The sequence below is a fragment of the Budorcas taxicolor genome, chromosome 19, assembly GCF_023091745.1.
Source record: "Budorcas taxicolor isolate Tak-1 chromosome 19, Takin1.1, whole genome shotgun sequence".
Classification (NCBI taxonomy): domain Eukaryota; kingdom Metazoa; phylum Chordata; class Mammalia; order Artiodactyla; family Bovidae; genus Budorcas; species Budorcas taxicolor.
In genome coordinates, this window is record NC_068928.1 from 27,516,420 (window position 1) to 27,529,916 (window position 13,497).

General features: G+C 52.9%; 1 protein-coding gene across 1 annotated transcript; it reads left to right on the plus strand.

Moving 5' to 3' along the window:
- Positions 1 to 461: 461 nt before the first annotated feature.
- LOC128065061 (polyunsaturated fatty acid lipoxygenase ALOX15B-like) lies at positions 462 to 9,228 on the plus strand. Its single transcript, XM_052658158.1, has 14 exons — positions 462 to 608; positions 694 to 916; positions 1,210 to 1,291; positions 3,875 to 3,997; positions 4,271 to 4,374; positions 5,621 to 5,793; positions 6,024 to 6,170; positions 6,270 to 6,473; positions 7,509 to 7,595; positions 7,747 to 7,916; positions 8,094 to 8,215; positions 8,313 to 8,413; positions 8,493 to 8,663; positions 9,049 to 9,228. The coding sequence occupies exons 1-14, from the start codon at positions 462 to 464 to the stop codon at positions 9,226 to 9,228; spliced, it is 2,034 nt and encodes a 677-aa protein (XP_052514118.1).
- Positions 9,229 to 13,497: the final 4,269 nt, after the last annotated feature.

The window sequence follows — 13,497 nt, forward strand, 5'->3', positions numbered from 1 at the left end:
CTGTTGCCCCGCAAACAAGATCTTAAGTTTCCTGATTTGGGATCGAACCCGTGTTCCCTGCATTGGAAGTGCCAATCTTAACCACTGGATCGCCAGGGAATTTCTCTGCATAGCTTTTCAAGGCTAAGAAGGCAAAGAAACAAAAAGGTGGACAAATGAACCCCTGAGCTCCACTGGATCCCAGTTCCCTCTGGCCCTGCCCATCACTGAGAGGATCTGTCTCCCAAACCTCAGTCCCTACACGTCCCAGGGCAGACCAGCCGACACAGCGGCTTGCCTCTCTCCCCTCCTCTCAGCCCCGCCCTCTCTGCCCTGAGCCGAGGGTTGCTTTTTGAGGCGGTGATAGGTCCCGCGGGAACTCAGAGTTGCCTGGCCAGGGTGCGGAGGTGCATGTCCCTAGGGGTGAGCAACTAGGCTCTGCAGTCCGGCCAGCAGGAGAGAGCCAGACTGCGGCTGTCACCATGGCCAAGTTCAGGGTGAGGGTATCCACCGGAGAGGGCTTCGGGGCCGGTACGTGGGACAAAATGTCTGTCAGCATCGTGGGGACCCGAGGAGAGACCCCCCCACTGCCCCTGGACCATCTCGGCAAAGAGTTCAACGCGGGCGCAGTGAGTGCTTGGGCGGTAGGGGTGGGGGCGGAGGAGGGAGCAGGAGGGACGACCCTCTAGGATACTAAACGTCTCCTCCCCACAGGAGGAGGACTTCGAGGTGACGCCGCCCCAAGACGTGGGTCAGGTGCTGCTGGTGCGCGTCCACAAGGCGCCCCCAGCGCTATCCCGGGCCCTCGCGCCCTTGGCCGGGGACGCCTGGTTCTGCCGCTGGCTCCAGCTCACGCCGCAAGGGGCCGCGCCGCTCCTCTTCCCCTGCTACCAGTGGCTGGAGGGCGAGGGGAGCCTGGTGCTGCGGGAGGGGACAGGTGACGGGCACACAGGAAAGGGGAGGGCTGCTGTGTTGGGGAAAAGGGCAAGGGAGGATGGGAAAGATGAACCGGTGTCGCCAAGGCGGAAGGACAGGGGCACAGGGTTGGGGTGGGGGGGCGGCGGAAGGGGAGGTTGGGGGGAGGGGGAGGTGGCAGTCTAGAGTGGGAGAAGCCATCCTTCTGCGGGCAAGGGACCTGGTAAGGGGTGAATCAAGTGGAGGGGGGAGTGGCTGAGGCCAGGGGTCAGGGGGCTTTCTCTGCCCTCCTCACCTGCTCCACTGCTCCCACAGCGAAGATCTCCTGGGAAGATCACCACCCCACGCTCCAGCAACACCGCAGGGAGGAACTGCAGGCCAGGCGGGAGACCTACCGGTGAGGAGGGGGCTTCTGTATGGAGAGGGGGTGGAGATAGGTTGCCTGCGCGGACTAGGGTCAGCCCTTTCCCGCCCATGATGGTGTGGTAGGAAGTCTCCATTTGGTCCTCTGTCCTTTCCAATCACAGCATCATCAGGAACTCCTTAGAAATGCAGACACTCAGAACCTCCTCAGACCACCCGGTTCAGATATGGAGGGGGGAGGGTGGCAATACTGGTGTTTTTTAATGAAACTATGGTTGATGTACAATATTGTAATAGTTTTGGGCATACAGCATAGTGGTTCAGGTTGTTTCTAGATTATATTCCATTATAGGTTATTACAGGACTTCCCAGATGGCTCAGATGGTAAAGAATCTGCCCGCAGTGTGGGAAACCCAGGTCTGATCCTGGGTTGGGAAGATCCCCTGAAGAAGGGAAAGGTAACACTCCCTAGTGTTCTTGCCTGGAGAATCCCATGGACAGAGGAGCCTGGTGGGCTACAGCCCACAGAGTCGCAGAGTCGGACAAGACAGAATGACTAAGCACAGGCACACAGGTTCCAGGCATAATTTTTTATGTGATACAGTAAGTCTTTGTTGCCAACAATATTGTATTAAGGAGACTTTCAGGTGACTCATGCCCACAAAACCTTGAAACCTACTGCTCTCAATGCCTTAATCTTGCTGACATCTTTCTTCCCCTGGGGCTTTTCCAAACATCAACATGTTGTGTTCTCCTGGAAGTAGGGGCAGAACCAGAAATATGTCACCCCAACCCCCAGGAAACTCATCCTCCAGGGTGGGCAAGGGGTGGGAGGGGGCTCTTTCCCTGCTCTGGTCTCAACATTGCTGGAGGTCAGCTGGGATAGCTGAGTCCTAAAGGGCCCCCTGGCAGAAGGTGGAGGGCTGCAGAAGGGACTGGAGCCTCTGGGTTCTCCTGAGGCAGAAAGCCAGAGACCCCACTCAGGAGCAGGTTTTCAAAAGGTCACGATCTGGCCAACTGGGCTGTGTCTGAAGCCCAGGCTGCAGGCTTTTGCTTCAGGTCTCTGGGGGCACAGCAGCTGCAGGCTCATTTGGCTGCTGGTGCTTCCACATGTGTTGTGAATTGTATCTCTGAGAAAACCGTGAGGCCCAATCTGCCAGCAACAGCCCCAGGTGAGGGAACAGATGGAGAGGGCTGTGTCCATGGAGTGAAGGAGCGCTTTCTTCCTTTCTTGGCAAACAAAGACACAGGAGTCAGGAGATGCAGGGCAGGGGATGTGAAAGTTTAGGCAAATTCTTTAATCTTTTTAATCCTTATTTTCTCCTGTAAGAAGCTAAAAATACCAGTCTGATCTGTGTTTTTAGGAAGAACAAATGAGAAAATGGTTATGAATGCAGCTCGTCAGCTGCTAAGCCCTGCACAAATGTATAGACTGTTGTTCATAATATCCCTCAGTTACCTCTGCTCCCGGTGGCTACACCTTCAATACTCAGAGCAAGGTCTCAGATCCACAGAGTCAGCATCACCTGGGAACTTGTTAGAAATGCAGGGTCTTGGGCCCACCCATCCCAGACCTACTAAATGAGAATCTGCATTTTACCCAGATCCCTGGGCGAATTAAATTTTTGTGCATTGAAGTTTGAGAAGCAGGGTTTGGCCACCACTTGGTGGGAGTATACTTTAATTACAAGTTGTTCTTTGAAGGTACCTGTTTGAACCCAAGGCAATGATTGAATGAACTAAAGAATGAACAGGGAAGGAATGAAAGGACAACTGGCTGGGGTCGACTCAGCTTTGCAGGGACATGATTTTACCATTTCACCCAAAAATCTCAGGCTGTGTTGCTGCTGGATAAAGGGATTTAGAGATGCTTTAGGCCAGACCAGAGGAAATTTCTAGGCTCCCTCAAGCTACAGAGGCTGAAGCGTCTCTCCATGGGATGCCTGCCAAACACAATTGATGCCTTCACACACTCCCACCTTCAGGACAGTGTCCCCTCTGCAATGCATCTCTGTTGGTCGGGAGTTCTGCAAAAACAAAAACAGACTCCAACTAGCAGATAGAAAAAAAAAGGGAATGTGTCAACAGGTCACAGAGATATTCACAGAAGTGAGGGCTGGAAGTGTAGCCAAATCTCAGGGGCCAGAAACAAGGTGAGTCTCTTCCCTGTCTCTGGAGCCCCCAAACGCTTCTCTCTCCTGCTTCACTTTTCTCTCTGCAGAACAGCTTTCTTTGCTCCCAGGCCACATAATGGGAAATAGCTGTAACTAGCAGTCCTGATGTTTACATGTTATAACCCAGATACCCAGAGAGAGAGAGAGATGTCCCCAGGTTCAGCCCCAATCTCCAGCTTCCCAGGGAGGATTCTGATTGGCCCCTCTCTGGCCAGGTGCCCAACCCTGGACGAATCAATGGACCAGGGGAGGAGTCTCCCAGGGAACATGGCAGCTCCCCCTGCAACCTTGAGGGTGGAGGGGAAAGGCAGAGCCCAGAAAGACTCCTGCTTGTGGAAATGCGCTGGCCCTGATCAGGGCCTTGAAGAGTCTGCCACCCCCTATCCCTTGTCAGTGGGTTCCCTGAGGCTTCTTGCTGACTGCCTTCTGGCTCTTCCCTTCAGCTGGAAGACTTACCTCCCAGGCTGGCCTCGGTGCCTCGACGAGGAGACTGTAAAAAACCTGAACCTCAACATCAAATACTCTGTGGCCAAGAACACCACCTTCTACCTGCGAGGCGGCTCTGCGTGAGGACAAACCCCCTCTCCTGTCCATGGATCTCAGATGCCCTAGGACCCCTGCCTTCTGCCCTTCCCACCATCAGAAATATGGGTCACACGACCCCGCCCAGGGCAAGGCCTCTACTCACCACCTATTCCCACAGGGTGATGGCAGCCTTGGGGCAGTGACTACCTTGGGCCCCAGAAGCTGGTTTGGAATCCTAGGAAGGATAAGCCTAGCTGACAAGGGAGGGTTTCCCAGGGCCTCTTGCCTCCCCCACCCCTCACATCTTCTGGCAGGTTGGCTGAGCTGAAACTCAAAGGGCTGCTTGACCGCAAGGGGCTCTGGAAGAGTCTGGAGGAAATGAGACGGGTGTTCAACTTTCGGAAGACTCCAGCTGTAGGTGAGGGCTACAGACCTCTTCTCCGGGACATCAGCTCTCGCTAACAGGAGTCTCAGAAAACCAAGCCCCAGTCCACTGTGTGATCCTCACTGAGCCTTACTTTCTCCCCAGACACAAAAGAGGATGTGTACTGGGGGCATCTCTGATCTTCTAATGCCTTTTAATCCATCAGACACTTTTTGGCTACTACATACCAGACAGTGTCTTAGGGGCTGTGGACACAGTCCTTGTCCCCCCAGAGCTTCCAGTTGAGCAAGCAAAAAGCAAAGTAGGCTCAAAAGTAAATCAAGAGGTTCATTTGTGAAGCCTGCACGTTGCAGCTCCAGTAAGAGTGTGTAAGGGGCAGCTGGCTTGGTCCAGCTAGGGAGTGACCCATAGAGGTGACTTTAGGCTGAGTCAAAACTTGAGACCTCAAAGTTGGATAGGTGTCAACAGTTCTGGGCATAGTGTAGGGGAACAGAGGGTCCTTCAGGTTTGGGGGATGGTGCAGGTGAAGGCCGTGAAGATGGAAGGAGCAGAGACCTCCTAGGGGCAGAAGATGATGCTGTGGCCAAAGAATATTGATCCAGGGCAGGAAGATAGGAGGCAAAGCAGGGGAGGTGTCTGAGCCCCCAACTGTGCAGAACTGTGGAGGCCATGGTTGGAGCTCGGGCCTTTCCTATATGCAGTGGGAACTTTCAACCAGCTGCCTGTTGGGGAATGCTGTGGCCAGTTGTGCCACAGGGGATGGGCTGTCTGGACAGAAGTGGAAGCAGGACAGGACATGAGGCTCTGGTCGTGGTCAGCAGAGGATGGAAACCTCAGCAAGGCAGTGATGACACGGAGTGGATGGGTGGACCAGGAGCTACTGAGGATGGAGAATGAACAGGACTTGATGGGAGGAGGATGCAGGGAGCTGCTCTGCTCCAGGTAATCTGGTGCATGGAGGTGCCATTCCTAGGAAGCCAGGCAATGGGGGTGGGGCCTGGGCTGGAGCCGGAGCCCATGTTCAGCTTCAGATGTGCTGTGCTTGAGTCACAGAGATGGGGATGGCAGGGAGATGGTAGGCCAGGCGGTCTGGGGACTAAGATATGCTGCTTGGGTGAACTGAAGCCAAGGGGTCAGAGGAGGTCACCCTGAGAAAGGTACAGAGCGAGAAGAGAGGGGCACACAGGACGGACCCAAGAGAAGCTCCACCATGGTGCCCAGGGGGCAGTCCCCCGGGGGCTGGGGTGACCAGTCCCATCTCCCCTGCCCCTCCCCACAGAATACGTGTTTGAGCACTGGCAGGAGGACGCCTTCTTCGCCTACCAGTTCCTGAATGGCCTCAACCCCGTCCTGATCCGACGCTGTCACCACCTCCCCGAGAACTTCCCTGTCACCGATGCCATGGTGGCCCCGGTGTTGGGCCCCGGAACGAGCCTGCAGGCCGAGCTCAAGGTGAGGGGCAGGGGGTCCCGGCCCTGCACACCCCCATCTCAGTCCTTCAGGCCCATCCCTACCGAAAAGGAACTGTACACACATTGGTTAAGGACCTGTGGTACACAGTGTGCCAAGAACACCCTCTCCTGTCCACTCTCCTCCTCGCCCCACATCCTCTCCCGCATTCCCATACGCCCCACCTGCAGAAAGCCAGATGGCAGCCCAGGCTCCCCTGCTCTCTCCCACAGAAGGGGTCTCTGTTCCTGGTGGATTACGGCCTCCTTGCTGGGGTCCGCACCAATGTCATCAATGGGAGGCCTCAGTTCTCCACGGCCCCAATGACCCTGCTATACCAGCGCCCCGGCCGTGGGCCCCTGCTGCCACTCGCCATCCAGGTCAGCAGCTGGGAGGTGGCAGGGCAGGAGTGGGGAGTGGTCTGACTGAGAAGAGGGCAGACACTCAAGGCTGCCTGTCCCCACCGACCCCTCCTACAGCTCAGCCAGACTCCCGGGGCCAACAGCCCCATCTTTCTGCCCAGTGATGACAAGTGGGACTGGCTGCTGGCCAAGACGTGGGTGCGCAATGCCGAGTTCTCCATCCATGAGGCCCTCACACACCTGTTACAGGCACACCTGGTGCCCGAGGTCTTTGCCCTGGCTACGCTGCGCCAGCTGCCCCACTGCCACCCCCTCTTCAAGGTCAGTAGCTCAGCAAGATGGCCCAGATTGTGCCCCAAGCCTGCAGGTCCCTGCACCTGGGCCTGGCCCTCGGGGTGCCTCATCCATGAAGCCTGTCCCCACATGGCCCTGTCCTTCCAGGCCAGGATGCTAAACCCCCATCCTGCTTCAGTAGCAACTCCCTGCCCAACTGCCCCAAGGAGCTGGTTTCCGACAAGCCCTAAGCTGGGATGAGGTGATGGGGACTGGGGATAGAGGAAGGACCACATATGACAGCAGGTTATGCCCCAGAGAGATTCCCTTCTAGGGGAGCTCAGTCCAAGAGCTGTCACAGGAGCCCAGCTCCTAGGAAAGGAGAGACCTGGGGAAGACAGATACCAAAGTGAGAACATGGCCAGCAGGTTTTCTGCAGATCGATGCAGAGATGGGAAGCCATGAGAGAGAGACCCGTGTCTCTAAGGTAGGCTTTGCTAAGCCATCAGATGGCCCATATTCATCCCCTCCAGGGGCCTGGAGCATCTCCTCTGTCAGTGTGATGGGTCCACAGCTGCTGAGACTTTCTGATTCTTCCTTAGACAGTCTCTTAGATCCTGGATGCAGGCCCTACCCTGTCCTCTTCAATCCAGGCTGATTCTTTCTGACAATCAGCAGCTCCCAGAGCCTGGCGCTCAGTGGTGGGCTCTAGGGGATGGTTCCACATTGCCAGGCCCACAGGCCCTGGTTTTCACGGTGCTTTGCCTACCCAGGGGTCAGAAAATCACAGGATGCTGGAGCCAGAGGAATTCACAGAGCTCATCCAGATGAGCCCTCTCATTTGCCCAGTGATCTAATACACCCAGAGAGAGGAACACACATGGTCAAGGTCACAGAAAAGGATGCTGGTGGATCTCAGCCCCCATCACTGGGCCTGAAGCCCTGATCTCTGTACCAGGCAGCCTCTCCTGTCGCTGTCATCTCTTTCCATGAGTGATTTACAGGACTGGGTGCCTCTGTGAAGCAAGGCGTGGGACCAGAGATACTCAGGCTTTACCCAGCTGTCTTCTCTGGCCCTTACAGCTGCTGATCCCTCACACTCGGTACACCTTGCATATCAACACGCTGGCCCGAGAACGGCTTATCACCCCTGGGGAGGTGGTGGACAGGGTAAGGACTGCTTCATGGAGAATAGGGGTGGGCTAGTCCTTCAGTATGAAGACTCTGAGATCCTGGGGTGGGAGTGGCCCTGTCTCCCCAAACAGTATTACCTCCTGCTTCTAGGGCAAGGGCTGTGGTAACCAGGAGTCCAATCTCCCAGTCCACAGGCCTTGGCATTGGAGGCTTCTCTGAGCTGATACAGAAGAACATGGAACAGCTGAACTATTCTGCCCTGTGTCTGCCTGATGATATCCGGGCCCGAGGAGTTGGAGACATCCCGGACTACTACTACCGGGATGATGGGATGCAGATCTGGGGTGCAGTGGAGTGGTGAGGGATTCAGCCCCAGAGAGCGTCAGCCTTGGGGGCAGGGAGGAAGGAAAGGAAGGCCCACGGAGGCACCCACCAAGAGGAGGGATGGACATTAACCGCACCAGACTGGGCAGGGGCGCTTCTCAGGGAGGGTTGGGGTTGGCAGCTGGGACAGCAACCCCATGCACCTTGCAGCTTTGTCTCCGAAATGATCAGCATCTACTACCCGAGTGATGAGTCTGTCCGTGATGACAGTGAACTCCAGGCCTGGGTGCGGGAGATCTTCTCCGAGGGCTTCCTAGGCCGGGAGAGCTCAGGTAGGGGGACCTCGGTTCTTAGGTCCTACCCTCAGACCTCTGCAGCATTGTCCTCAGGACCCTTACAGCCCCATTCCCAGCCCAGCTCTCCCTGCAGGTCTACCCTCCACCTTGGGGACGCGGGAAGCCCTGATACAGTACGTCACCATGGTGATATTCAACTGTTCGGCCAAGCATTCGGCTGTCAGCGCGGGGCAGGTGAGAAGGGTCAATGTTGGGGGGCAGGACTGGGGAGGAGGATGGGCTCCTAACCTCACTCTGCCCTCTTGGCTGTCAGTTTGACTTTGGTGCCTGGATGCCCAACCTGCCACCCAGCATGCAGCTGCCACCACCCACCTCCAAAGGCCAGGCCAGTCTGGAGGGGTTCTTAGCCACCCTCCCACCAGTCAATGCCACGTGTGATGTGGTCATTGCCCTCTGGCTGCTGAGCAAGGAGCCTGGAGACCGAGTGAGTGTGGGGCTGGGAACCCGGCTGGGCCAGCCCTGGGTAAGGGAGGCAATGCTGTTTACCCTTCCTGACCCAGATCCCAGTTTACCATCACACACCCCACAGAGCCTTCCCAGGGGGACACATGGGCACTGGACATCTCACAAGGAGGGTCAAATGAGATGATGCAGAGTCACCCTTTGCTGCAAGGGAAACGTGTGATAAGTTCCAGGGTGACTGGGCCCTATGACTTGAGCCTTCATCCTCAGAGCTGCCCACAGTAATCGTCACTGTTCAGGGGAAGGTGGGTCAATCAAAGGCTGCTTCAGGTCCCCCGGGGTGGATGGCTAAGGCAGGTCGCAGCTGCATAGCAGCCCCTTCACCCATCCTTGTGTTTGGTTCCCAGAGGCCCCTGGGCACCTACCCAGATGAGCACTTCACTGAGGAGGCCCCACGCCGGAGCATTGCTGCCTTCCAGAGCCGCCTGGCTGAGATCTCGCGAGACATCCAAGAGCGAAACCGCAGCCTGGCGCTACCCTACCCCTATCTGGACCCTCCCCTCATTGAGAATAGCGTCTCCATCTAACTGCCCTGGGGAACAGGGCCCCATGGGGGCATCGCTCTAGGCTACCTGCCACCCAGAGAAAAGGACTCCCCAGAAAATCAGGCCCCCCTATCCCTCTCCTAGGACAACAGCCTGGTATAACTAACCTCCCAAAACACACATGGTGAAACAGAAACAAAGCAAAAACATAAAACCCCAGAGAACAGAACCTCATTGGAGGACACCACTATGCCTTTTGAAGATTCTAAGCCTCAAAGTGCCTGCACACCTGCAGCCCCCTGGAAGGGTTCCATGGGGGGAACACAGTCCTGCCCCTGGTCCCACTGACCACAGCTGACCTGACCAATGGTCACCTGACTCAAGGGCAGCCCTCCTGTAGACTGTCCGCCTGAAAACTGCCAGAGAAGTTGATAGTGACCTGTGGTCACAGCTTTGAAATGAACAACCCACTGAGAAAGGGCCACAGGAAGCATGGCAGGAGGACATACTGCCCAGGACAAGCAGGCAGTGCCCACATCCACTTTCTAAAAAAACATGCCCCAAAGTTGGACAAAAGCCTTGCATATTATAAAACAGTTTCCATTTCTGGAGACTTAGGCAGTATTATATCATTCATCATACACTGCCTTCTAGATTCAATCTACAATGACAGAATTCCAACATTGCTTATACATTCTTCTGTTTTTCTTTTTTCTTGTTCTGACTCAGTGAGCATCCATTAATGCCAAAAATGTGTCCCCTTGATTTCACCTGATGATTTCCATCTCTGTCTCATAGTGAAGGCAATAGAGCTCTGGTTTTTTAGTTTCCCTAATTTTTATAAAACACAGTAGACAGATACAATATATATTTGAATAAATGCATAAACATGGCCACTGAAATAAATAGAACAATGCTTCAGAAAGGGGAATGCTGCCCAGCTCACAGCACTGGAACTGTCCATTCTTTATTGAGATTCAGTGCAGCCCCAAATGATTCAGAGATACAGCTGTCAAGCTTCTTTTGTTTAAAACAATGCCTGCAAACTCAAGCAATAAAGAAATTTGTGGAAAAGAAACCGAGTGTCTTGAGGGACTGAAGAACATGTTAAACACAGTAGGAGTTAAACTCAGTCAGGAAGGACCGGAAACTGGAAACTCTGGGCACAAGAACCAGCGGACACTGTCCTCGGGCACTGCCATCAGGATGACGAAGCTCCTCCTACTTTTTGTCCTTGGCTCAATGTTCAAATTCCAAGAGGGAGAATCTATGCTCGACAAATATCTCAGCTACTTCCCAGCATTTTCCAGCCTACCTTTCAGTTAGGTTGCAGTCACATGGCCAATTCTGGCCAATGGACTGTGAGAGGAGTGTTGTAGGCGGGACATCCAGGATGAAGCTAGCATGCTGCCTCCATCGTTCACTTGCCCTTGAGGCTACCGTGGAGGCATGTTTCAGAACTCCTGAGCCCCATCCTTCCCTCTGTCACTAGACTGTAAGCTCTCAAGGACAGGGTTTGTAACTGCTTCCCACACTGTAGGTGCTCCGGAGGTGTTGAATGGAGGAATTAATACATACATGATTCCTAATGTCCTTTTTATTTACCTGTGTGTCTTCTCAACCAGACCATGAATTTCTGGAAGGTGGGAGTCATGGAAAGGGAAAAGAGGAAGGTTTGTAGGGTGGAAGGCCCCAAAAGCTGGGGGAGAGTCCAGCTTACCTCCTGCCACTCCTTGTCTAGCATTCCAAAATAGGGTAGAGTGAGTCACCAGAGATTGTCTTTGTTCATTCAGTCACTCACTCTTTGTGACCCCACGGACTGCAGCACACCAGGATTCCCTGTCCTTCACTATCTCCTGGAGTTTGCTGAGACTCAAGTCCGTTGAGTCAGTGATGCCATCCAACCATCTCATCCTCTGTCTCCCTCTTCTCCTCCTGCCTTCAATCTTTCCCAGCATCAGGGTTTTTTCCAGTGAGTCAGTTCTTCTTATCAGGTGTCCAAAGTACTGGAGTATCAGCTTCAGCATCAGTCCCTCCAGCGAATATTCAGGGTTGATTTCCCTTAGGATTGACTGGTTTGATCTCCTTGCTGTCCTAGGGACTCTCAAGAGTCTTTTTCAGCATAACAACTCAAAAGCATCAATTCTTTGGCACTCAGCCTTCTTTATAGTCCAGCTCTCACATCCGTACATGACCACTAGAAAAACCATAGCTTTGACTATATGGACCTTTGAATACACTGTCTAGATTTGTCCTAGCTTTTCTTCCAAGGAGCAAGCATCTTTTAATTTCATGGCTGCAATCACTGTCTACCATGATTTTGGAGCCCAAGAAAATAAAATCTGTCACTGTTTCCACTTTCCCCCCATCTATTTGTCATGAAGTGATGGGACCATGATAATAATTTTTTGAATGTTGAGTTTTAAGGATAGAGAAGGATAAAGCCCTGGGTAGGTAGAGGTAGAAACAGATGAAACACTATAAGACATTAGCACAGAAGGAGGATAATGAGACAGTGCAGACACCAGGGTTGTGGGACATAAAAAGTAAAGGCAAGGAACCAAAGGTGTGGGTGGATGGGAGAGGTCAAGGATCACGGGTGTGAAGCCACAGGGCCCTGGTGAAACAGTTGACAGTGTAGCTTTGGAGGAGAACTCTTGGAAGTCTCAAACTTCGAAATCTAATGTTTATAAGATGTTCTATGCACTATTACTTATAATAGGAAAAATCTTTTGGAAATTTAGGAAACAATCCAACTAAGAAAAATGATGTAGCTGGTAACAAATTCAATCCTCAAATGCTGACACAGGAAAAACATCCATGATGTATTGCTGCGTAGGTGGGAAATTACTTGCACAATGATTATCATGGTATGATCTCTCTGATGGTTAAAGAAAAAACAACAACAACCTAAGGTAGAGGGACTGCACAACAGGGCCATGACGAGGCGTAAGGGAATGGGGGCTTTACACTGAGAGTGGAGCTGGGGGGTGGGGTGGGGGGAAATCCCAGAAAAAGAGAGCTTTTTTTTTTTTTAATCCAAAACGTGTTTATTGGGATGGTTTCCCGTTCATCTTGATGCAGGGTACTTTTAGTGCTGCTTCCGTCTGAAAGAGCATCCTTCTGTAAGCCTTGCTTTTCCTCCTGTAGGCTGGCGGAGGACAGTAGAGTAGCCAACACACAAAACTGCTGTTGATGCGTGGCTAAAGACGGTGGTGACTTTATAGCATCCTGGGCATTTTACATCCATGAAATAGGAATTGGGGCTCTGCACCAGGTGTTTCTTCTTGTGTTTCCTCTTCTCTTCTGGAGAGGGATGAAGAAGATCCTTTGCGAGAGGCATATTCTTGTGAGGAGGTTGTCACCACCGGAAAGGGGAAAAAGAGAGCTATTTGATTGCCTGATAATACCCACAGGGACAGCCTTATTAGAAAAAAAAAAAATATATATATATATATATATATCCATGGGACTTCCCTGGTGGCACAGTGGATAAGAATCCATCTGTCAGTGCAGGAGACACAGGTTCGCTGCCTAGTCCAGGAAGATCCCACATGCTGCAGAGCAACTAAGCGCATGCACCACAACTACTGAGCCTGCGCTCTAGAGCCCACAAGCCGCAACTACTGAAGCCCGAGCTCCCAGAGCCTGTGCTCTGCAACAGGAGAAGCCACCACAATGAGAAGCCCAAGCACAGCAGCGAAGAGTAGCCCCCGCTCTCGGCAACTAGAGAAAGCCTGCGCGCAGCCAAAAATAAATAAATCTCAAAAAAGAAAAAAATATCCAAAACTGATCAACAGAACAACTGCCTGTCCTTTCAAGGATAGTTTTCTAGAAGAATGTATCACTGCTTGATTTTGCTAGTGCATGTAAAGTTCACATAACTTGTGTCTGGTAGAGAGGCAAATGATTTCTGTTCAGTAAAATAAGATAACCCCAAAGGAGGTAGTTTATCACCGTGTAGGACAGTAGCTAGTATGGTATCTCACTCAGCAATTTTATACTTAACATCCTTTATAAAATTGCCTACAAATAGCAGCTCCTCAACTGTTCATGGAACCAGCATTACCACTTTGACTTTGTGCCATTCAGCTTTGATTTATGTTCACTCTAATTTGTATGAATCATGGTTTTAATTTTTTTGAAAACTTATACTTTGACAGGCTGGAGGGAGGGGCCAGACGTCCCACCCTTGCAGTGCCTAGAGCCTGCGACCTTTCTTTCAGTGCTGGGTCCTCTTCCAGCCTCTGCCCCACCTTTGTGCGCCCCTGCTCTCTCCCCTATCCATGCTAGACTTCTTGGAGGCCTGGG

Excerpts from the sequence above, each read along its gene's own strand:
- LOC128065061 (XM_052658158.1), top strand. The coding sequence starts at position 462 with ATGGCCAAGTTCAGGGTGAGGGTATCCACCGGAGAGGGCTTCGGGGCC. Across the intron at positions 609-693 it reads AAGAGTTCAACGCGGGCGCA|GAGGAGGACTTCGAGGTGAC; the intron begins GTGAGTGCTTGG and ends TCCTCCCCACAG. Across the intron at positions 6,171-6,269 it reads TGCTGCCACTCGCCATCCAG|CTCAGCCAGACTCCCGGGGC; the intron begins GTCAGCAGCTGG and ends CCCCTCCTACAG.